Below are 24609 nucleotides of genomic sequence, written 5' to 3'. Positions count from 1 at the left end.
GAGTGAAGGTTGGTGAGGACAAGGGCCCAGTGCACAGTCAGACAAACAACACACAGCTGTCCAGAACCTCTGAAGCACTGTTTATCCAGGCCCCATGGAGCCAAGTGCCCCCAGCTGCCTGCCCTTCAGTTGTCAGGGGAACACAGGCACTACAGCATCCATGGCCTCAGACCCTGCATGTTCCCCAGCCCAACCCTCTGCAGGGCCACAAACCCATGCTTGCTTAGCCCTCAGCCCATGAATGAACTGGGCTCCATCTCGCACTGCCAGGGGCTCCATCAGTGTAGGCTAGCTCAGTACCATGTTAAATAGCTTCCTTGTAATCCCGCTTAAATAAACCTATCCCTAAAGCAACCCACCCACCTTACATTCTGAACATATTCTACTGGCTTATGCTTTCCAGGGAGTGGAGGGCCTCTTTCTTTATGCCCTCTGCTCTGAGGAATACCATCTCCCTAAAAGACCAGAGGGAAAAGTTTTCTCTCAACCCTGGGGCAGAGAGACAAGGGGAGGCCTGACTTGGAGGGAATACCCAGGAACCCCTGCCTGCCCCTCCCTTTCCTTTCTCCTCCTTGTCCTTAAGAGGGTCAGGAATGACTCAGCCAAGGTCACAGACCCAGGATCCAGAGTCCTCACCCACGTAGGAGGTCACGCTGGTTTTGAGAGCCCAAACAAGCTCCAGGGCAAGGTACTGACTGCCTGAGCCTGCCTCTGCCTTTGGCCCCTTGTAGTTCTCCACATGGAGTAAGCTGGGGAGATGCCAGTTCTTGACTCCACTCTGTCCCAGACCCCTGCAACTTTCTCCCAGGACCTTCCACCCCTGGCGTCCTCAGGTTTATGTGGCTCTGGGGACACTCAGATAGCACCAGGACATGGGAGCAATGGGAATGGGGCCTGAGCAAGCCTGTTCCTGGCCTGTCAGAGTCTGGGCTCAGACCAGGCCTTACACCCAGTACTGGCCATTTTTGAGGGCAGGGTTGGCTGTCCGGCAGAATTGTAGCAGCTCTGGGTCAGGATGGACTCCCGGTGAGGGCCCCTGGCCAGTCAAGGTTGTGAGTGGGATGGCTTGGCTGGGGTCGACTTTGCGGAAGGTCTCCGTGTCAGTGGCCAGGCCGTTGCGGGGCTTGGCTCCCAGCACCTGGACATGGTGCTTGCCTGTCTTGTTGCGTTTGCGGAGGTAGAAGAGCAGGGGCAAGATGAGTGCCAAGAGCAGAAGGACCAGGCACACGGGAATGATGACGCTGAACATGTTGGCCTCGAGGAAGCCCAGGAAGCCCAGGGAGCCCCTTCTGGCCACGGTGGGCACAGGGCTGGAGGCTGCCAGGCCTGGTTTACCAGTTGGAGGGCTTCCCTCTGGCTTCTCTGCTTCTGTCTGAGCAGCCTCAGGGAGACCGAACAAGGCCACACTGTAGGGTTTGGATGTGTTGTAAGGCTCAGTGGCAAAGTCCAGTGAGACCACAGCAGGTGGGACACCTCTTGCCAACAGCTCCAGAATGAGACTGTCGCTTGTGGGGCCCAGGGACCTACCCTCTGGCCTTCCTATCTCCAGCCCCAGCCTTCCACCCTCAAGGTCCTTCTGTGTGAACTGCTCCACAGGCTGGCTGTCCTTGGGCTCTGTTGTAGCCCAGGGAATATGGACCACGCGGCCATATCGGGGTCCCACCAGGAGCCGGAAACGGGGCACACTACCTGTGTGGTTGGCCAACTCACCCGCATCTAGGATGGTGGAGTCCAGGCGCAGGGTGGCACCCTGGGGCCATGGCCCACCTGCCCACACACGCAGCAGAGCCCTCACAGTGACATTCACTGTAGCTGATGTGTTGGCACCCCTGGCTAGTGCCAGGACATTGAAGTGGTCATAGGAGGAGGAGAAGTTGGTAAAAGCAAAGACCACCTCACCCTGGTCTACTTGGAGCTGGCTGAAGGCTGTGGCTGGCTGCCCACCCACCAGGAGATGCCCGTACTGGGGCCCCTGGGTGAGGCGGTATGTGGCATCTGGCTCCTCCTGGTCTGAAACCACCTGGAGCTGCTGCCGGCTCAGTGAGGATCGCCCTAGGGCTTGGGGCACCTCTAGGGGTGCCTGCAGCTGTACCTCAATGGTGGATGGCAAGACATCCACAACCAGGGACATTGGCAGGGGTGGACTGGTTCCATCAGATACACTCAGCTGGAAGATGCCTGCCACACTGCTCCCATTGGCCACAAAGGCCAGCTGCCCTGCGTCCACATCAGCCTGTGTAAAGTGGCTGACAGGCCCTGCATTGGCCCCTGCCAGGCTCAGGAAGCCATTGTGGGGTGCCCATTGCACCTTGAACTCGATCTCCTCAGGAGTTGAGTCTGGGTCCAACACATTCAGCTGGGCCCGGGAGATAGAGGCGCGGGAGCCACGGGTGAGCTGGAGTGGGACAGAGGCCTGTGGTCGAGGTGGCTGCTCATTCACATCTCGCACCGAGATGGTGAAGGTCTCTGAGGTTTCAGGTCCCACCAAGGTGGCCCCTGCTGGCCCCTGGAGGTGCGCACGGAAGCGGAAGCTATCCGGCTGGATGCCTCCGCCACTGTGGGCGTATACCAGATGCCCTGCCTCCAGCTGGGACTGCAGGAAGTGGGACTGCCCAGCATGGAGGGGCTCCTCAGACAGCAGCAGCTGGCCCCGGGTGGGAAACTGTGTGACCTGGAACAGGACATCGTGCTCTGGGCGCTGCGGCAACACAACACTGGCCAGGAGGTTGGAGGCGTCAAGGGCAGCTCTGGTGATCTTGGCCCGCTGGCCTTCAAGGACCCAGAGACCTGGGGGTAGAACACAGGCCATGAAGGTCCAATCCATTGAGGGAAGAGCCATGGACCCTCAGACTGGGGCCCTCAAGGCATGGTTTGCCTCCCCCCCCTCAGACCAGGTACCCAAGGATGGGGTTCAGAGTTCCCAGGAGGAACAAGGGCCATGTCTCCCTTCTGACCTCAAAGCCTCTCCATCTGCCCACCCTCCCTATAACATCCCAGGTCCTGCGGGCTGACCCTGGCTTTGTGTCCCCTCCTCTCTGGTCCTCTCCCAGTGTCCCCCTAATTTTTCCAGCCTGTCATACTGTTCACCTTTGTTCCTCCAGAGGCGGCTAGGGTGGTGGGGACAGGCAGCCTCAAAAGACACAGCCACAGCAAGGGTGGTGGCCATATCGGGGGCAGGGGGTGAGACCAGCCGGAGTTTCACGTTGTCATGGGCCTCCCAGAAGGGCTCAGCAGGCATCTTGTGCTCATAGAGAACATTCCCAGCATACACCTGTGGGAGACCCCCATTGTTGGGATGAGGCAGGTCCAACCTGTGTGCCCAGCAGCCCCTTCCCAGGCTGGCACTGGGCACTCTGCCACCTCCCCACACCACCCCTCAGTGCCAGCCTCACTCTTGGCTCTCCCAGTTGCGCCTGCCTCTCAATGTTTGTAACCTGCACTCTCCCTCACTGGCTAAGTGTGTCACCACTAGACAGTCATGTGGCTGTGAAGACCCAGGCCCTACAGCCAGATGGCTGTGTCGAACCTGAACTCTGTCGCCTGGGGCAAATCTCTTCTCTGAGCCTCTAGGGAAAGGGATACTCCACCTGCATTTCTCTCTCGACAGAGGTCCTTCCTCTTTGCACTGATCCTTGCCCCTCTTGCCTACCAAAGACACCACTTCTACCACCACCCTTCTTTTTCCTGTGGTGTCAGTTTTTCCCCAAAATGATCATTCCCATCATTAAGCAACCGTGTTATTATTTCTTCCACCTTAGAGAAAAAACTTGACTTCACTTTTTCCGCAAACATTTGCCACCTCCGCCTTGCTGTCCTTTGTAGCAAAACTGCCAAAAGAATAGTCCACACTCTCCTTATGCTGTCCTAAGTATGCTCTACCCGGACTTTGCTTCTGTTCTGGCCAGGGCACCTGTGGCCTCCATGTTGTCAGATCCAACTGGGGGCAGTCAGGCCTCATTTGACCTGCTCAGCAGTATTTGCCTCGCGTGAGCATCCCTTACTCCAATGTACCCTTGCCTTCAGGATGGACTGCTGTCTTGGTTTCCTTCTTATCTCAGGAGTTGCTACTTTCCAGGATCTCTTGGTCCCTCCACTTTTCCCCAACATCTATGGCTTGGCCTTAAGACTCTTGTCCACCGACAGGCAGGCCCCAGGTGCTCTCATTCAGTCCTCAATGACAACACCATTATCTGTATCTCCTATCTGGACTGCTCTCTCTGGAACCCTAGCCTCTCATATCCACCTGCGTCCTTAGCCGCTCCTCAGGGATGTCTAGTGAGCATCTCCAACTCCGCATGCTCCATGTGGACTCCTAATCTGCCCACATCTCTGTCCTCCCATCGTGGAAGGCAGCAGCTGTGTTCTTCCAAAGGCGCAGGCCAAACTCTGGTATCATCCCTGACTGCCCTTGTCTCTGCAAGTCTCATTGTATCTGCCTGGATTATGTGGATAGCCTCCTAACTGTGGCTCAGCCTTGGCCCCTGCTCCCCTCCCCCGATAGTTTGTTTTTAACACAAAATCCAGAGTAAGCCTTTGAAAAATAAGGTTATGTTGCTCTTGCTCAGATAGTGCAATAGCCCACCATTTGACTGCAGAGACACTGTTGTGACCCTATTATCCCTGTGACCTCACCTCTGACCACCCCCCTCAGCAATTACAGTCCAGCCAACCTGTTGCTCACTAGCTGTGTGCACAGGCTTCATTTTCATTTCTATAAAGAAGTAAGTTCTTTCCCCCTTCCGCTCCAAAGATGTCCTCTTGGCTTATCTTTTGTTTTCCCCTTTTAGAAGACACAGAACTATTTTCCTTCTCTCAGAAAAATAGGACTTGTGCAATAGTAAGATGGAAACTGATGGGTGCGGGAGACTTCTTGGAGAGTGGAGCTGTGGTGACTGGGGAGCACAGCTCAGTCCGAGGGTGGCGGCTCTCAGATGATTGCCATTAAGAGCGAACACAGCCCTTTAAAAAAACCCCTGGAAATTAGATTTTTTTGATGCTATCTCCTGGAGGTTGTATGTTGACCATTAATTGAAAAATATTAAATGCTTGTGCAGGTCAGTTAAAACCTATTTGTCAGCCGGATGTGGCCTGCAAGGATGGCCGGCTGTAACTTTTGGGTCAGTCTGAAGGGTGGGCAGGAAGGAAATGGAGACCCCTGGGAGTGGAGGGTGGGAGGCTGCATGCCTGGGTATAGGAGCATCTTGGGTGGGAGGGGTCTGGTTGAGGGTGGAGCAAATCACAGGCAAGATGGGGAGGGTCCCACAGCTCTGAGAGCAAGCAGTGTCGTCTGGGGAAAGAAGCCTTGCACTAATGTTCAGTCAGAAGGCACATTCTTGGCTTTGCCTCTTACTGGTCACGTGCTCTGAATAAATTCACCTGACCTCTGTGAGCCTCAGTTTCCTTATCTGCAAAATGGGATCACCTGTTCCTTGCCCCACCCAGCTCTGGTACTGTGGGACAGTGGCGATGTCAGATACCACCAAGTCCTGCCCAGCCTCAAGGGCAGATGGGTCTGCCACGCAGCCTCCTCCCAGCTTTCCTTCATGTCACTGCCAGTGCACCTCCTGGTGGCCATTCACCCTCGTCCTTCAGACAGCTGGGATTTGAGGGGGAAGCAATGTAGGGTGGGGACAGAGCTCTGAAGGTCTGGTCCATTCCTCCCGCTTCCTCAGCATCGGATGGCAAAGGCTCTCAGGGACTCAGGGTGCACAGATATGGTAGCCACCAGCCTGCTGAAAATTTCATTGGAGGGAGGGGCAAGAAGGGGGCCATAGCTGAAGCCAGGGCTACAGGAGAACGGAGAACCCAGGCCTGGAGGTTGTTGATATGAAAGACTCATGAAACCTTTCCCACCCCTGCTAAAGCCCCTCCTTTCCTGAGGCCAGAAAGCTCCAAGACCACTCTGCCTTATAAGGGGTATTCAGGGATGGCTGCTGGCACTGGCATGGTTAGCACAGAGCTCTGTGATCCCAGCAGCCTTGCAGCCTGAGTGTTCACTGATAGCCTCTGCTGTGCTCTGGGACAGCCATATCCTGAAACTGCTGTGATAGACACACTCAGCTATCTTCTGTCCACTCATATGCTCCCAGGACCTGCTCTGCTTCTTGCTGGCCCCTGAACAGAGCCCCAGGTCCATACCTCTGTCCACAGTCCCAACAGCTTCCTTCAACAGACTCCTTCCCCCAGACCAAGCACTGCTCCTCACCAGCCCACTACTGTCCCCAACCCAGTACACACCTTCTAGCTCCTAGTGTCCAACTGCAGCTTCCTTCTGGAAGCCAAGCCCCGGGCCCCGATCCCTGATCTGAACCCCTGTTATCCGGACCTCCTGCATTATTCTTCTTTGGACGAAAAAGGGGCCACATAATAAACGTGACAAGCTTGGGGGAGGCCTGCATGGTGGGTCTTACAAACTCAGAGACTGAAAGCAACCATGTAGGATGGTTGGAAATTAGTACTTCTTAACTAAAGGTAAGCCACAGTAGTCACGTCCTAGGCACATATCTTCCTTAACAAAGGTCAATCTTTACCTTAACTGAGCCTGTCTATTGGAATAGGCAGAGGAATCCCTTTTTCCAGACCCCTCAGGGCACAATCTCCCACCAGAGTACAAGATCAGGGATCCCCTCATTGTTATTGTTATCTTATTGTTATCGTGATAATTGTTAACTGCTAACTATGCTATTTCCACCCAATGTAAAAGAAGTATGTGTCTGTCTATTCCTTTTTTTATCCCATCCCAGAGATTTACCTGCTTTGCTTTTCTCCCACCTCCCTAATCTATCACTGATGGATTTCATGTTACTCCCTTTGATTCTAATGTGTAAAATAAGGTGCATAACTACAGTTTTCTGGAGCATTTTCTCAATCAGTTGAAATTTTGCTTCCTGGCAGTTGTCAGTTTGGCTCAAATAAACTCATAAAAATTCTTACAGGTTTGGACATTTCTTCCATTGACATTTACTTGGCATAGTGCCACAGAATTCCAAAGAAGCCCACCCAGGACCACCTTGCAGACCCAGACCCTATGCTAGGTACCAGCAGGGACCTATTGTGTTCCACCTGCTCCTCGTTTTTCATCAGGTGAACTTGGGTGAGTTTCATGTGGAATTTCAGAGTTCCCTGTTTTAAGGTAAGAGGCTCTTTCATTTGAGCTGGTTTGTTTGTTTGTTTGTTTAATTCTTTGAAGTAGAACTATAGGTTAAGGGGTTCAGAGAACCCGGGCTAAGGCGATACAGGAGACAAAATGGGTGGTTAGTTTTTTAACTTTGTCTTTTCATTTGGAATTGCTTTCTGAGAGCCTGCACAAAAAACATTTTGCTGGACAAATGAGAGCCTGAACTCTCTGGGGTCCAAAGATAAGAAGCAATTCCTCCCTCCAGCTCAAGTCTTGAGTATTAGATGACTACGAATCTATGTGGAGGTGTCAGAAGGTATACCTCATGATGTGCAAGAGCCCCAAAGGAAATCCCAACTCAACTGTAATTAAATTGACTTGTCTAGGGACGTGCACATAAACATTGGTTACCTAACTCTCTGAGTCATCATGGCTGTGTTAGATAGCTGATGAGAGAAACTGAGACAGTAAGAGTGTTTGAGATGACTCAGGAGATGACAGCCTTTTGGCGTTCAACCCATAAGCAGCATCCTTCAACCCAACACACAATATCCCTAGAAATTTGTTCAGGCTCTACAGATCCCAAAATAAAACTAAAATTAACATGGGAAATCATGCTTTCAGGGTCAGAAACTCCTTGCCCCAGCCCCCATTAACACTCCTGCAGATACACAATAAAAAGGAAGCCTTTATTTGCAAGTACTTAAAGAAATGGAAGGATCTAACTAGAAATTATATCAATTTAGCATTGCCAAAATGGAGGGTGTGTGTGTGTGTGTGTGTGTGTGTGTGTGTGTGTGTGTGCCTAAATTAATTTTTTGCATCCAAACTTAGAAAATGCTGGTTCAGCCCTGACTGACGTTGCTCAGTGGTTGGGCATTGTCCTGCAAACTGAAAGATTGCAGGTTCGATTCCCAGTTAGGGCACATGCCTGGGTTTCGGGCCAGGTCCCCAGCAGGATGTGTGAGAGGCAACCTATGGATGTTTCTCTTCCTCCCCTCCCCATTCTCTAAAAGCAAATAAATAAAATCTTAAAGAAAAAAAAATGCTGTTTCTAAAATTATACTGAATGAAAGGGAAGCATCTTGATCGGAGGTTAGAAGCTTCTAGGAGGAACACAGATATATTTGTTTTATAAAAAGTCAAGAAGAAATTTTAAAGACTCTCTTTGAACTAAAGGAGACTTCTGAAGCTAATAAATGCCAATACCCCATTCCTCCCCCTTCTATAGCTCCTCCACTATATTCTTTGCTCTCTGAGCTTCCTTGGCTGGACTTGCCCTCCCCCTCCCTTCCCCTTCTCTCTTCTACATCTCTTCCACCACCACTTCCTACAAACCTGGGGGAAAATGAGAATAGGAATTCAGATAAGGATAATCCAGGAATTCTAGAGGCCCCCTTTGGAGAAAAACCAGTTTCAGGAATGTACCCAATTGTATACATTCCTTGGACTAGAACAAAATTTAAAAATCTTATAGATTTCCCCAGTTTTCTCTGGGACCCAGATGGGCTCACAAAGAAATTTAATTGGACTGTTAGAATATGTGATCCTGAGGCTATTCTGACCAATTCTAATTAATATACCTATTAGCTTCTGGGAGCAAAAACAACAGAATTACTACATAGGGTTTGCTGGGACACTCTTGTAGATCAATCTGTTTTTATTGTAGAAAGCCAGGTCACCTTAAGAAGAATTATAGGAAACTGAAATAAGATTTAAAAAGAGAAAAGAAACAGGAGCAAGTATATGGTTACTCTGAGGACTGAGAAGGCATTTCTCCTTCTCCTTATATTTTAGGAGAAGTTGAAATTACCATAAAAAGGGAAATTACTAAGTCCCCTGTAGATGATGGGGCTACTTTATCTTTCTTTCTTTTTTAAAAGATTTTATTTATTTATTTTTTAGAGAGAGGGGTTAGGAAGAGAGAAAGAGAGGGAGAGAAACATTGATCGGTTGCCACTCACATGCCTCCAACTGGGGACCTAGCTGGCAACCCAGGCATGTGCCCTGACCAGGAATCAAACTGGCAACCTGTTGGTTCATAGGCTAGCATCCAATCCACTGAGCCATACTAGCCAGGGCCTGCTTCATCTTCCTTAAATAAACAAAACGAAGTTCCGTCCTCACTTGAAGTAAAGCTTCTGTACAAATTGTAGGGATATCTAATAAATCAGTGTCTGCTTTTAAATCAGAATCTGGCCCTGATTCTTGTTGGATTCTGGACTGGGCACATGCCTGGATTTCGGGACAGATCCCCAGGTGGGGACATGTGAGAGGCAACCAATTGATGTTTCTCTCCTTATTCCTCCTTCCCCCTCTCTCTGAAAATAAATAAACCAGAACCTGTCCCCTTCAACTAGAGAATGTTACAAGGCAATATATTCAATATATTTTTGCTAAATCAAATCTGTCCCAATTCACCTGACAGGGCGAGATTTTCTTGAAACCAATGATGCCCACATATCCTTTTTTCAGAAGGGGGAAATGTACTTAGAAATAAATAAATCAGATACTGAACCAACTGGGAATGTAATGATTTTAAAGGAACTTCCACAGGAGGAATATAGTCTTGAGAACTGAACATTTGTTACAGAATGTCCCAGTGCAACTTCAGGCCTTTTCCAGTCACCGATATCATTTATACATTGGCTGGAATCAAGCCCAATATGCAAGATTACTTTTAAAAAGGGGCTTACAATTCCACATACAAGCCCCTGTAATTCTTCTAGTTAGAAAAAAATCAACTGGAAAGGATGTAAATTTGTACAGAATCTCGTAGCTATAAATAGTTATTCCCAAACACCTTGTAGGTCCAAATCCACATAACCTATTATCAGCTATTCCTGTGGACTGCCAGTATTTATGTGGTACCTTTTCATCATTTCTGTAAAACAACTATAACAAAACCTCAGAAATACCTCTTTGCTGTCACCTGGTAAGATTACAGTTTTACCTGTACAGTAATTCCCCAAGGATATACTCAGGTCCTACCTCTTGTCTTAGATACTAAAAGCTGATTTGGATTAGCTAGGTAGCTTAATAGAGTGTCATCCTGAAGTGCCAAGGTTTTCTGGGTTGATCCCTGGTCAGGACACGTACAAGAATCAACCAATGAATGCATAAATATTATAAGTGGAACAACAACAATGAATGTTTCTCTCGTTCTTCTTTCCTCTCTCTAAAATCAATAAGTATATATATTTTTTAAAAAGCTGATTTAAATGATGTTAAGTTTCCTAGAGATTCTACTCTAATCCAATATGTGGATGATTTGGTTTTCTTGTTTGGTTTTTTTCTTATTTTTCTGTTTTCTTTTTTAGGTGATTTAGTTTTTACGCTCTAGGAAATTACTAGACTTCCAAATGGACACAATTTACTTATTACAACAGCTAGCTATAAAGGGACACATGATATTAAAGGACAAGCTCTGATTCTGTTTACCCAAGGTAAAATTATTTGGTATCTAATATCTGAACATGGGCTACTAATTAACCCTGAAAACTCAGAGGAATAATATTTTTTCTCTTCTAAAAACAAATGAACAGCAGAAAGAAAAAAAAAAAAACAGCTTAGAGGGTTCCTGGGTTTGACTGAATATAGTCACAATTGGATTCCAATTTTTTTTTTAAAGATTTTATTTATTTACTTTTACAGAGAGGAGAAGGGAGGGAGAAAGAAAGAGGGAGAGAAACATCAATGTGTGCTTGCCTCTTGCACAGCCCCAGCTGGGGACCTGGCCCTCAACCCAGACACGTGCTCTGACTGGAAATCAAACTGGTGACCTTTCCGTTTGCAGGCCGGCACTCAATCCACTGAGCCAGGGCGATTCCAATTTTTTATTAATGGCCCAGCCTTTATATGCTTTATTAAAATCTAATTGACCTGATTGAATTCAGTGGAGCCCAGAAGGAAAACAATCTGTAAAACCTCTAAAGAATTACCTAAACTCCCATTCTGGGACACCTTAATTATAAACTTTATAACTTTTTATACATAAAAATGAAGGAAATTCTTTAGAAGTTTAAACTCAAACATGGTGATTTTCATAGACCTACAGGATATGACAGTCAGCAACTAGACTCAGTAGCCAGACGGCTCCCTCCCTGCATGACAGCCATCTCTGCTATAGACATGTTGCGCAAACAGAAAAGATAGTTATAGGCTCTCCTTTGTTTATGTTCCCCATTCTGTTACCAGTAAATCTCCACTGAATTATTATCACACTTAACACTTCTGTCAGTTGACTAGCTCTTGCCTTCTGCACCTAATTTTACTGGAACTCGATGTAACAGTCTTAACCCAGTGACTTTGCTACCTTCTTGGTAGGATAAAGACATCCACAATTGTGTTTTGCTTATTGACTGCATTTTTGTTTCTAGGAATAGTTTACAGGAAACCCCTGTTGATAAGGCTGACTTAATTTGGTTTATAGATGGATCTCTGAAAGATGAACAGGGATATTACTGAGCTGAATATGCAGTAACTTCCCTGGTAGACATAATTGAAGATTCTTATTTACCTGGATAAGATCTGCCCAACAAGCCTAATGAATACTTCTAACTTGGGCTTCTCCATTGGTAAAGATCAAATAGCCAATATTTACACTGATAGAAGCTATGCCCTGGATGTAGCTCACAACTTTAGAATATTGTTAAAGGAGCAAGTCTTCTTGATTTCCTCAGGGCAGCCTATAAAGAATGGAAAGTAGGTTGCAGAATTATTAGATGCCATACAGAAACTAAAATAATTGGCAATTATCAAAATTCCAGGACATTGTCAAGCTGCCACCATGGAAGCAAAAGGAAATTATTTAGCTGACACTGCAGCTAGACGGGCAACATTAAACAGCCAAATTATCCAGATCTGAGAATGCTCCTTGCTTTCTGCTAAACCAATAAAAGACTCTCTTTTATAATTCCAATTGACAGCTGCAGAAGAAAAGAGGATATGGGAACAAAAAGAGGGAACCTCTGTCCCAGGCAAACAGGTATGGCTTGGACCCAGTCAGAAGTCAATCTTACCTATAGGGGCTTAATTCTCTATACTTACACATGTATGTGAGCTAAAACATTGGAGTTCTAAATGACGATTTCATGGAGTAAACAATATTACTGCTACTGTAGCCCATTAAGTATATAGCAGATGTTTTATAAGTCCAATAATAATGCTGGAAAATCATTCCATGGGTCCCAAGAACATTTCCCACTTTCTTTAGATCCATTTGAGGGACAGTAATTGGATTTTATTCAAATGCTACCATTTCAAGAAACAAATCTGTGTTAGTTATGATTTGTATGGGTTGAGTCATTCCTTGCAGGAAAGCAACAGCCTTAATGGTAAGTAAGTTATTAGAAAAAAATTAATTACCAATTGGGGAATTCCTTCTGAGTTTCAGTGACTGAGAGACTCATTTTACTGAGCAAATAATACAATTCACTTGTAATATCTGGCCTATCCTACATTATTTTCATTGTGCCTATCCCCCCATTTCTCTGGATTGGTAGAACATACAAATGGTACAGTTAAAACTCAACTACGTAAATTTTCAGAAGCTTTTAATCTACCTTGGCCTAAAGCTCTCCCTACACTGATCCTCAACTTGAAATCTACTTTTGGTAAACATAGCATTTCTCCTTATGAAATAGTCAGCAGTTACCCTATGAATTCTGAATGAAGGGACATGTTAATCAACTTTTTTAAAAGGAGACATTCTGCACTATTTTCACAGGCTCATTTAACCAGCTTATAGGGACTAATAAATTAGTAACAATCATTTTACAATGTGCTCCCAGGTGATGGACACCTTGAAGACTACAACTTACAACCAGGAGGTTTTTGCCCATTGGAAAAAAAACATTTATTAAAGACTCTCTCCAACATTGTTGGAAGGAACTTTATTAGACACCTAACCTCGAATGGACATCTGCCCGTTTCTGACACTTGCCTCTGCCTTCAGCAAAGATCAAAGACTTCTCAAGGACATTAGAGATAGACAGCTATCTCAAGACATTGACAAGGCTTGTATACCTACAAATTGATGCTGAACTTTATTTGTTTGATTAAAAAAATTATTTATTTATTTATTTTTAGAGCGAGGAGAAAGGAGGGAGAAAGAGAGGGAAAGAAACATTGATATGAGAGAGGAACATCAATTGGTTGCCTCATAGCGCCCCAACTGGAGACCGAACGTGCCACCCAGGCATGTGCCCTGACAGGGAATCTAAGTGGTGGCCTCCACTTTGCGGAAGGGTGCCCAACTAACTGAGTCACAGCAGTCAGGCTGTTTGATTGTTCTTACCTGTCTGCTAATATTAGTAATAATAATAACTATACTTGTTCTTTAGGCTTTTTTCAAACCTTATGTATACAGCCCAGTTGTTAATAATGGCTGAAGGTGTATAAAATAACTTTTGTATTATCAATAATACCTTTTTTTTATGGTTTCTCTTTTGAAATTTAGAAGAAATGGTGTTGCAAAGAGAAGGAAAAGAATGTGTATATTTTTAAGAGAAGGTAAAAGGAAGTAGTTTGTCCTAATAAGCTGTTTTTTTCTGAATGAGTAAAAAGAGACAAACAGATAAACCGGGAAGTTGTAGAAAGTTAGTAGAAAAGCAGTATTAAAAAAGGAATTTTATGTATAAATGCCAGAACCTAATTATGGAAATATGCTCACCCCCTAACCTAACAAGGACTGAAACAGATAGAATAAAATGTTCCCAAAAATTACTCCATTGAGTCAAACCCTATCACATCAATATATAGCTATCAATAGGTAGCTATAAAATAATGGTACAGAAACTACCATGACTTCTTTTAAGTTTGTTTTTCAGATCTAAAGCAAACTCAATACCTGGTTGGGAAGTCCCTTCCTGCATCCCCCAGTAAGTCTTGCACATCCCCAGAATGTCTTGCCTTACTGATGAGTACTTGGGACTTCAGTGGGACCCCAGCATTCCTAAAAAGGAAAAAGCGAGCCAACCTACATCCTGTTTGGTTAACCCCAGCAAATTCCATGTTCCCAAGGATAAACATCCCTAAGTTCCACATTTGGAGTACAGAACCTGAGGTCCTATCTCAGTGTTCTTGCCCTCTGCAGAGCCTCAGTGAGTCTGCCTTTGCTTTTATCAGTGTCCCTGGTCTAAATTATTTTATACCAGGAGACAAGAACCCAAACTCATTGATAACAGGACTACTAATTATAGAAGCTGAAGTGGCTATAAAAACATGGCCTTCTATAATTGTTGCTGAGGCACGAGAAATTTATTTATGAAACTCTTGGCCCTGGCCTGATAGCTCAATTGGTTAGAGTGTTATCGCGATATGCTACAGTAGCAGGTTCAATCTCCTTCAGGGCACATACAAGAATTAACAAATGAATGCATAAATAACTGGAAAAACAAGTCAATGTTTCTCTCTCTCTTAAAAAAAAAAAAAGAAAGAAAGAAAAACTCTTACTGTCCTCATGGCCTCTGGAATTTTAGATGGTAATTGTAATATACAGCATTTTTTTTATAGCCTTGGCCCTGATTAAACTTTAAGATTACAGCTTCCGATTGTTTAACTAGGAGGAATCAGATTTATAATAGCACCTGAGTGCTTCCAATGGGAAACAGATGGGCCATAGTAAATAGAAATCTACCTCATGGTCAGATTATGAAAACTGAAAAGGTATATGGTGTGCCCTCAAACTAAGAAAATGTTATATTAGATGCAAAATACAGAGAAAATTTATACTAGACAGCAGAATCTAGATCATGATAGCTGATAGGTTAGAAATGATCCAGAGTGCCTGCCTTCCTTCCTTCCTTCCTTCCTTCCTTCCTTCCTTTATTTTTAGAGAGAAGGGAAGGGAGGGAGTAAGAGACAGAGAGAGACATCAGTGTGTGAGAGATATATTGATAGGTTGCCTCTTGCACACCCCCAACTGGGCACCTGGCCCGCAAGCCAGGCATGTGCCCTGACTGGGAATCAAGTCAGAGACCTTTTGGTTCACAGGTCAGCACTCAATCCACTGAGCCACACCAGCCAAGGCCAAAGTGTTTTTTTTAATAAAGGCCCGTAAGATCTGCCTGCCTCCCATTAATCTGCTTTTCGCTTTTGAGAAAAATTCAGCCTTGAATTCTATCCAAGGTTACAGTTTTGTCCAATCCCCAATGGTCAGCAAGACAAACTATGACTTCTAGGAATGAGGCTTCCTAGCACCTTGGGACCCTGTTATCCAACCAAAAGGTTGGTCATCAACACATCCTTTGAATTAATTTATGACCAAAAGGGGGACATGTGGACGAAAAAGGGGCCACATATTAAACCTGACCAGCTCAGGGGAGGCCTGTACCCTGCATGGCAGCCTTACAAACAGAGAACTAAAGTAACCACATAGGATGGTCTGAAATTAAAACTTCTTAACTAAAAGCGAGTCATGGCAGGTAGTTACGTCCTAGGCTGGTATCTTCCTTGACAGAGCCTGTCTATTATCTTGTTGTATCTATAATAATATACCTTTGAAATGTCTGAGGAATCCCTTTTTTCCAGAACCCTCAGGGCACAATCTCCCACCAGAGTGTATTGTTATTATTATTATGTTAATTGTTAACTGTTAACTGTCTTATACCTGCCTCTGCAAAAGAAATATGTGTCTATTCTTTTTCCTTTTTATCCAATCCCAGAGTTTTCCCCACTTTGCTTTCCTCCACCTCCCTTATCTATTACCAATGGATTTCATGTAACCCCCTTATAGCTTCCCCTTTGATTCTGATGTATAAAATAACTGCCATTCTCTGGAGCATTTTCTCAGACAGTTGAGATTTTGCTTCTGGGCAACTGTCAGATTGGCTCAGATAAGCTCATAAAAATTCTTACAGATTTGGACATTTCTTATGATGACACTTCTTTCTCACTATGGAACACCAAGTCTTGAATGCATGGGCCTAGTGGCTTTCGGAGGGCAAGGCATGCATGGCATGGACCACAGGAGGCCCAGGGAGTGTGCTACTAATGATGCTGGAGCTGGTACCTGTGTCCACGTGTGAGTCTGTGGCAGAGTGGGCCACCTGAACTGTGGTTGTAGAGTTGGGCCCTTACCTCAGCCTGAGTGAAGTTCACCAGGGTCTCCTCAGTGCTGCCCTGCTGGGCGTGGAACAGCCGGCCAAGCTGAGGGCCCTGCACCACCCAGTAGACTAGGTGGTGGGGGTCAGTGCCTGTGCTGGAGCTGGCTCTCAGGCTCTGGCCGCTGAGCGGCTGGACAGACCCTGTGAGAGGCAAAAGGGGCCTGTCAGACTTTAACCAGGAGCCAGGGCAAGGTCTGGGGCTGCTGGAGAGGCAACCTGACCCTGGCATGCCACCTACCCTTGGCAGACCCACCTGGGCAGACAGTTAGCATCCGGCTGCCCTCCAGTGAAAGCAGCAACTGCTTCTGGGCTGTCACATGGAAGAAGTGTCCAGGGGAAGTGTGTCTGCCATCAGAGAGGCTGAAGCGGAAGCCTCCATCCAGGGCCCCTGAGGTCAGATATGGAGGTGGGTCTCACTGCCCATGCCCATCCTCAGGGTGCCCCACCCTCTGGGTGCCCCGCCTTCAGGGTGCCCCACCCTCGGGGTGCCGCGCCTTCAGGGTGGCCCACCCTCACAGGATCCCCCCTTCTTGGCACCCACCTTGGTGTGAGAACAGCACAAGCTCGCTGTCCAGGTGGGCTTGTGTGAAGTTGTGCACCTCGGTACCCTGTGCCGCCTTCAGCACTACCCGTCCATTGCTGGGCTGCTCAATGCTGTAGACCAGGTCCTCAGGCTCTGAGTCACCGTCTATGCCCCTAAGGGCTGTCGTAGGGATGGGCACAGTAGCCCCCTCCCACATCTGGGGACACAGGCCTGTGAAGGTTCTGCCCCCACCTATGGCCATGCTGGGGTCCCCTGCCCAAAGTACCCCACCCCATTCACCTTCCCCTGTTATCCCTGGGCCCACACGCTCAGGCTCCCTTCCCCCATCTGCCCTAATCTTCACTGTCCCTCAAGGACAGCTCATGTCCCTCTACCTCGGGAAGCTCCCAGCTCCTACCCACAGACTTCTCACTCCCAGAGACCCCCAACCCTGACCAACAGCACTGCTTAATCTGGTTGTCTCACAGGCAGTGCAGGTGTCCCTGAGACCCTCCACAGTGAGTCTGGGCAGGGGCTGGGCAGACTATGGGAAGTGATTTTGCCTGCCCAGTATACTTAGAAGTGTTCTCCCCTTCCAGGTCAGGGAGCAGGTGGGAGGCAGGGAGAGCTGAAGCAGCACTGGGATCAAGGCAGTTAGCAGCCCCAGAGGGTGGGTGAGGGATGCCTTGATGCAGAATGCCCTGCCCTATGCTCAGAGTGGAGGGGAATGCCCCTCAGCCCCCACACCTGCCAGCAGGGCAGGATCTGTTCCCAGGGTCCTGTTTCTTGTTCTGCTGAGTTAGCAACTTGTGAGCGGTATTGGGGAGGAGCTTCCATACCTGGAGAACTGAGCCCTCTGGGATACGGGGCTCCCTCTCCTGCCCTAGGCTGACCCCTGCCTGAGCTCCAGGAGGAGGGTCACTTTGTAGGGAGGTTCCTGGTATGAGCACGGTGGACAGCACCACCTGGTGGCTGAGCTATCATAGAGCATGACAGGCCTGTGGTCCCTGGGCAGCACTCAGCTCTCACAGGTTTTGCTGGTCTCCCTTGCCACTGGGCTGCTCCCTACAGGCACATCCTAGCCCACAGAATAGTGCTCGTGTGACAGAAATCATGTGAGCCCTCTTTTGAAGCTTCCAGGCCTCCTGCTGACCCGAAGCCCACACCCTAGAAGTCAGCATTCAAGGTCTTACCCATCTGCTGTCTAGCTGGGTGGCCTTGGTCAAGACATACCCTTTCCTGTTCCACCTATTACTTTTGAGACTGTGGAGAGGTTCTGTCACATGCCTGGGTCTCAATTTTCACCTCTGTTGGATAGCGGCACCACTGCTGTGTCCTGTGTGTGGGGGTAGGGGCTTGGGGAGCCAAGCTGCGAGCTTTACATGCTGAGGGTGGAAGTGGGGAGCTCAGTGGCTCCTTACCTGGAGCCTACCCTTACGGGCTTGAAAGCACTTTCTTCAGGAGTTTGGTCCTAAGCCATAGAAAAGCCCTTCTGTTGAGGGCGAGTCCTGGAAAGAGCAGGGCCAAGTGTGGCCATTCACAAGGCTGTCTATAGGTCTTACAAGTATCCAAGAACAAAGCCTCACACCTGTGTTCTATATTCAGTGCAACAGCTCTTCTCCCTTCCAAACAACCTAGTGAGGCACGTGGCAGTGTCCCTATTTTAAGGAGGAGAAAACTGAGGCTCAGAGAGGGGGGGAGCTGTGTACTGGGCCTCTCTCCAGGAGGGAAAGTGGGAGGAAGTCCTAGATTGCTCTCACCTGCAGGCCTGTGTTTGTGGTGAGGATGGGGGGTTGGTTGTTGGCAGGAAGGATGGTGATGGTGAAGGCCACTGGATGGCTCTGGCGGTTTATCTCTGAGGCATTGGCCACTAGGATGAAACTGTCCATCTGTGTCTCGCTCCCATCATGAACATAGTGGATCAGCATCTCTTCCACCTGTGGGCCAGCCATGAGCTGGGAGTCACGTTCAGCACTCTTCCTACACCGCCCTTGGTGGGGGAGGAGACTGAGTCCCTCAGAGCTTCAATTTCTGCAGGTCGGGACAACCCTTTCTCCCAGACGGAAGAAATAAAAGGATGAAGGAAATGGGGAACAGTCATTTCTACCTGCCCAGTGAGGAAGGAATGAGCTAAGGCATCTGAAGCAGACGCGCTCTGCAAAGGTGGGCTCCATGCTTGCTCTCTGCACACATCCCAGACTGGGCATCACTAGGGCTCCCCAACTCTGTTCCCAGAACTGGGCTGTCCCCCAGGGCTTCCCTGACAACATACCTCTCTCCAGGAGAAGGTGCTGAGGGTCTCATTTTGAGGGTCTCCCTCTCTCTGCAGTGCCCCACGCTGGGGTGATTCTAGCACCTGCAGGTGAAGGTCTGGCAGCATGCGGAAGTAGGGCCTGGTGATGCGGACCAGTGGAGGGGCCAGGGTGCAGGTGCCGCCTTCGGGGACACTGAAGTTCTGTGCCTCCAGTGGGATTGCGGCAGGCAGCACCTCGAGCTCCATGTGGACACCTTCGAGGGGAGCACCCAGGCCTGAGGCCACGTCCAGGGAGAAGGCATCACTCCAGACCTCAGGGTGAGAATGCAAGTACAGGACCCTGCCCGCGTCCACTGCCTCCTGAGAGAAGCTTTGCACAGGGTCCAGGCTAGGCAGCTCGGCCGCAGTGGTGGCATGAGACAGCATTACCAGGTAGCCGGCACTCGGGGGTGTCTTCACTGAGAACACAATGTCTGCAGGTGGCACTGCCTCCTGGGCTGCCTGGTTAACAGAGGGTCAGGGGTACTTACCAGAGGCACAGAAGGAGGCCGTCATGGCCTCTGAGACAATCCCTGAGATGTGCATAATCACACATCCTCAAATTCAGTGACACAAACATATAACTCACTGAACAAAGACACATAGTTGTCCCACGTGTACACACACACACACACACACACACACACACACACACACACACAGAGTCCCTCCTCCACTATTGCCACTTCTCACCACCAGAGAGCTCCACATCCTTCTTAAGAGGCACAAGACTCTAAGACAGTATAAGCTCCGTGGAGCTTGCAGGCTCCGTCCAGACCAAGGATTGCTGGGTGCTCCCTCACCTGATCATCACCCTCTAATTTACATTCCTGATTCTGTGCCTTTGCCTGGACTGTGTCTTCTGCCTATAATACAGTTATCCCCATTTCCTGCTATTGAAACCCAAGAAGACTCTTCAAAGCATGGTTCAAATGCTACTTCCTCCAGGGCAAAGACAGCCTGATGCAAGACATGTTTAGTCACATTCTGCCTGAAAGTCCAGACAGCTAGAACCACAAGGGGCTCAGAAATTGGCAGTGTGAGAGAATAAGACCCAGAGAGGGCAAGAGACTGGGGTAAGGTCACAGCAAATTGGTGGGCCTGCTGGGAAGCGTATAGCTGTTCCATGAGGCTCCTGGGGGGTCAGGAGCCCTCTCCAGACCAGGAGTCCTGGTCTGAGGTCTGGGAAAAGAACTGAGGCTATGGGAACCTGGGGGGCAGCTAAAGCTCCTCAAAGTTTGTTACTATGAAAACTCTCCAGAGAAATTATTGATACTAGAATACAGGTTCTGAGGCTCAGCTTCAGAGATTTCAGGGCCTGGGTGGGGCCCAGGAGTCTGCATGGTTAGTCACAGCATGTACACATAGGCACATGCCATTTGGAACACACAGTGCACACACATAGACAGGCAGCTATATGTACAAATTTCCCAGAAATGCTTGGGCACACAACACGCATACTCAAGGCATGCACACACACTGCACTCAGAAACCACCATAGGCACACCGAAAACATCCAAGCATACACAGCATGAAGGCCCATATTCCCGCTCACCACCCAGCCCTCTACCTCCAGCTGGTCCCTTCTGATCTCAGCTGCCTCCCCCTGGAAGACGTAGACCTTCTTGTGCTGAACCAGGTGCAATGGAGCCAGTCTCCCTTCTAGGGCAATGGTCACATGTAGGGTGGCATCTGTGTGCACAGGCCCTGCATCCACAGAGAAGGCCAGGGTGTCATGGGGGCTGAGGCTGCCATTGTGGCTGTAGAGAATGGTCCCGTCCAACAGGTCCTGATGAAAGAAGGCTTTGGCTGGCTGGCCTGCCCGGAGCAGCTGCCCCCAGTATGGGCCAGCTGTGACATGATAGTGGACTTCATCCCCACTGCGGATGTCTAGGTTGGTGTCCAGGTGGAGTACAGCTGTGTTGATGGTGCCCTGGCCTCCTTGAGGGACCACAAAGCGAGAGCCATTGATCACACGGAGGTAGGGATCTGAGGCTTGCACTTCAAGCAGTGCGGTGGCCTGGTGCTGCCCATCAGACACCTGAAGCTGGATCCAGCCACGGTCAGCCCCTGAGTGTACAAATAGTACTTGCCTCTTCCTGAGGTCCTCCTGGGTGAAGCGGTAAATGGGCCGCATGGGCTCATCCACAGCCACAATACTGCCAAAGAGGAGGTCCTTGCGGGTCAACACCAGCTGGGCATCAGTAAAGCCAGAGTCAGCATCACTGAAAGCCACATCATCTGTAGTGAGTAGTCGCCGCCCACCCCGTGCTACATGGAAAATGCGGCTGATGGTCTGCACGGGGGCATGGTCATTCACTGGCTGGATGGCCACTCGGAAGACACCACGTACCTCCTCCCAGGCCATGCCACCACTGCCCTCACCCTGGCGGGTAGCCACAAATGGGATGTCATCTTCCGTGGTCTCGGAGTCATCATGCTGGTACACCAGCCGGCCACGTAGCAGGTCCTCATTGGTAAAGGATGTCACCGTGGTGGTCTTGTCTTGTGTTCCCCGCCATGCCAACCTCCCATGACGGGGCCGCTCCATGACCTCGTAGAGGTAGCTGACACTGTTGAGACTCTTGACAAAGAGGTGGTCAGCGGAGAGGACAGCCTCACCACCTTCAGGCACTGAGAGGAGAACATTGGTGAGTATGGGAGCATCTGGGTCACCACTAATATAGATGGGGAAGGTGTAGAGCGGTGAGAAGTGTGGCAGAGCCGTCACACGGAAATGAAAAACATCCTCAACTACCTCTGAGGCACGTGCTGTGGCCCCGTAGGTCACCCGACCAGCTTTCAAGTCATCCTGGGTGAAGCTCTGACCTTCTGACAGCCGTGTGCCCTGCAGCCGCAGATTTCCCTTCCTGGGGGCTTGAACCACATTATAGTGGAAAGTGGTGGGGCTTGGGCCTGCCTCCTCCAGGGTGGCCTCCAGGTGGGCTGTGGTGAGGCCCTCCTGCCGGGTGTTCTGAGTGTGCAGTGGCTCCAACCGCAGCATCCACACAGTGGCTCTCTGGACTGTCACTGGGAAGGACAGGTTGCTCAGGGTCTCCTGGCCCACCTGCACTTCCAGGGCCAGGTTCTCCACTGTATCCTCAGTGTGGTGCTCTGGGTCAGTGCTTAGGTACCTCACTCGGCCCTGCTCCACGTCCCTCTGGTGGAAGGCCTGCGTGGCCCGCCATTCTGTGCCCTCTGCCCCTCCTGCCCCCTGCTTCTGCAGCTCCCCAAACTGCAGGGCCCTGGTGACTCGGAATAGCACAGTCACATCCTGCCCCACAGCATTTGTCTCCACGGATAGGTTGGCGGGCAAGACCAGTGCAGTAGAGCCCTGGGCCAGGTGCAGCCCTGTATTGTGGCGGATCTGGATGGCTGGCCGGACAGCCACCACCTTCAGTGTGGCCGGGGAGCTGGCCTGCAGCCCATCGCTGACCCGGAATATCAGGTCCTGCGCAGGCCCACCACGGTGGACATAGACAAGGCTGCCTGCTTCTAGCTCCCGGCAGGAAAACTCTGTTGTTGGCTCCCCGGGATGGTCTCGGCGTTCCACAGGGCTGCTAGCCAGGGTACCGAGGAGCTGGAAGGTAAGGCCCTCGCAGGTAGAGTCTGGGTCATAAGCCTGGAAAACTTCAGGGCCCAGTGGCTTCTGTGTATGTTCTAGGATCACCATAAGGCTGCCATGTGGGAAGATGATGCGGGGTGGGTCATTGACAGGGTTTATCTGGATGGGCAGAATGTAAGTTTGACCCCTCCGAAGGCAGGAGGGCACGGGCCCCCAAGCCGTCACTGACACCTCCAGCACCAGCTGGTCAGAGGGGTCCTCAGAGCCATTGTGGATGAAGCGGACCTTGCGGTTCACCACATCCAGGAGGGTGAACATTTGCCGAGCCTGTGCTCCTGGAATGTCCAGCTCTAGCTTGCCATGGCGTGGCCCGCGGCTCACACTGAACAGCACCTGGGATTTGCGCAGCTCAGCCTCCTTCAGGTCCAGGGTGGGTTGCGTGTGCCGCCACTCAAGCCAGGCTGTGCCACCCTCAGCCACCACCAGGGGGCTTATGGTCAGCAGTTGGGTGAAGTTGGCAAAGACAGGAGGCAGCCCAGGTTCAGGCACACAGGGCTCAGGCAGCTCCATGGCTGGCCAAACCTCAGGTGCCAGAGTGGAGAAAAATTCATAGGGGCCATAAGTGTCCTCCTCATATTCGTCTTCCTCAGGACTACAGCCGGCCACCATGTTACGAGTCAGCAAGGCTTCCCGGAGTCCTTGCCTCTGGCCATTGATGCTGAGGTCTTCCATACAGCCCAGTAGGGAGACACTGACAGCCTCTGGTGTCAGGCCTAGGCGGTGTTCCTGGAGATGGCGAGAGGCCTCTGCATCTAGCCCCCCGAGGAGGAGACTGCCACGTGGCTCCAGGTAGCTGAGGACTCCGCGGTTGAAAGTACGTGTTGGATACTGGTCCACAGAGATTTCCAGTTGATGAGCATCTATGTGGACACTGACCTCATGGGGCTGCCCATCAGCCACAGGCACACTGTTGTGGAGCAACACAGTGCCCTGACCTTTCTCCACCACAGCCCGCAGGTGGCCCTCAAACACGTCCAAGTAGATGAAGTCCCCACGCTGACCCCCTGCCTGGAAGGCCAAGGGTGCCTGCTGGCTCCTCGTGGTGAGTGTAAACTCCAGGGTGCCTTCATCCTGAGTGCTCCAGGCAGGGAAGGCAGACAGTGAGCGGGGCCCAGAGAAGCCCAGAGCCACATCATCACCAGCAGAAAACTCTTCAGCACAGCCCTCATGCACATCTGGGGTCAGTGGCTGTAGAAGACTGCGGCCATTGAGGGTAGCTGCATGGAGGCAACCCCTCAGGGGTCGGCTGGCTCCCTTTAGGTAGGGCAGGCCCAGGCTTCCAGTGCCCCCCACAAAGAGCCCATAGGGGACCTCCAGAGGGCGCCTTGGGACTGGGGCTGAGGTATTGAGGAGCCCATCTACTGACAGCCAGGCCCAGCCGTCTGACACCTTCAGCCACACTGTGTGGAGGATGGAGTCACTCAGCATCATCTCTGACGGGGTCTGCAGCCTTAGCTCCTCCTGGTCTAGGACAAGTCTGACCTGAGGAGAGACAGGGGTCGGGGAAGGTAGCACTGTGAATCTATCACTTCTGCTGGAAAAACATAGTTGGTCCCCAGGAGCACTTGGGGTCCCCAGAGTAGAGGGCCTGGGGCAAGGGCTTCTCATGCCACCCCTTTCTCCTTTCTACTACCTCTACTCATTCCATAAACACTCACCAAAGTAATCCCTAGGAGGTCTGGACAGGCTCTGGACCCCGATGTCAGTCAGATGTGGTCCCTGCCCACAAATAACTGACATCTAGAAAATGCTGTTCTACACATTCAACCTGGATTTTTTATTCTTTCCCTCTTTCTTTTTAAAAAAAATATTTCATTAGTTTTCTTAGAGAGAGGGGAAGGGAGGGAGAAAGAGAGGGAGAGAAATATCGATGTGCCAGAGAAACGTTGATCCGTTGCCTATTGCCTGCAACCGAGGCACATGTCCCAACTGGGAATCAAATAG

General features: G+C 49.7%; 1 protein-coding gene across 1 annotated transcript in view; it reads right to left on the bottom strand.

Annotated features, from left to right (window-relative positions):
• Positions 1 to 320: 320 nt before the first annotated feature.
• CSPG4 (chondroitin sulfate proteoglycan 4) overlaps positions 321 to 24609 on the bottom strand; it is a 45698-nt gene continuing 21409 nt past the window's right edge. Inside the window, exons 3-10 of the mRNA XM_054592040.1 lie at positions 20611 to 24147; positions 19020 to 19502; positions 18508 to 18684; positions 16766 to 16964; positions 16478 to 16612; positions 16199 to 16365; positions 3088 to 3271; positions 321 to 2787 (exon numbers count right to left, since the gene is read on the bottom strand). Of these exons, the coding sequence (XP_054448015.1) occupies positions 944 to 2787; positions 3088 to 3271; positions 16199 to 16365; positions 16478 to 16612; positions 16766 to 16964; positions 18508 to 18684; positions 19020 to 19502; positions 20611 to 24147 (6726 nt within the window). The 3' untranslated portion in view covers positions 321 to 943. The remainder of the gene's footprint in view (positions 2788 to 3087; positions 3272 to 16198; positions 16366 to 16477; positions 16613 to 16765; positions 16965 to 18507; positions 18685 to 19019; positions 19503 to 20610; positions 24148 to 24609) is intronic.

This window comes from Pteronotus mesoamericanus, unplaced genomic scaffold (genome assembly GCF_021234165.1).
Source record: "Pteronotus mesoamericanus isolate MK-2021 breed Mesoamerican mustached bat unplaced genomic scaffold, CSHL_Meso_final scaffold_31, whole genome shotgun sequence".
Classification (NCBI taxonomy): domain Eukaryota; kingdom Metazoa; phylum Chordata; class Mammalia; order Chiroptera; family Mormoopidae; genus Pteronotus; species Pteronotus mesoamericanus.
This window is presented reverse-complemented; position numbering and strand designations above follow the sequence as displayed.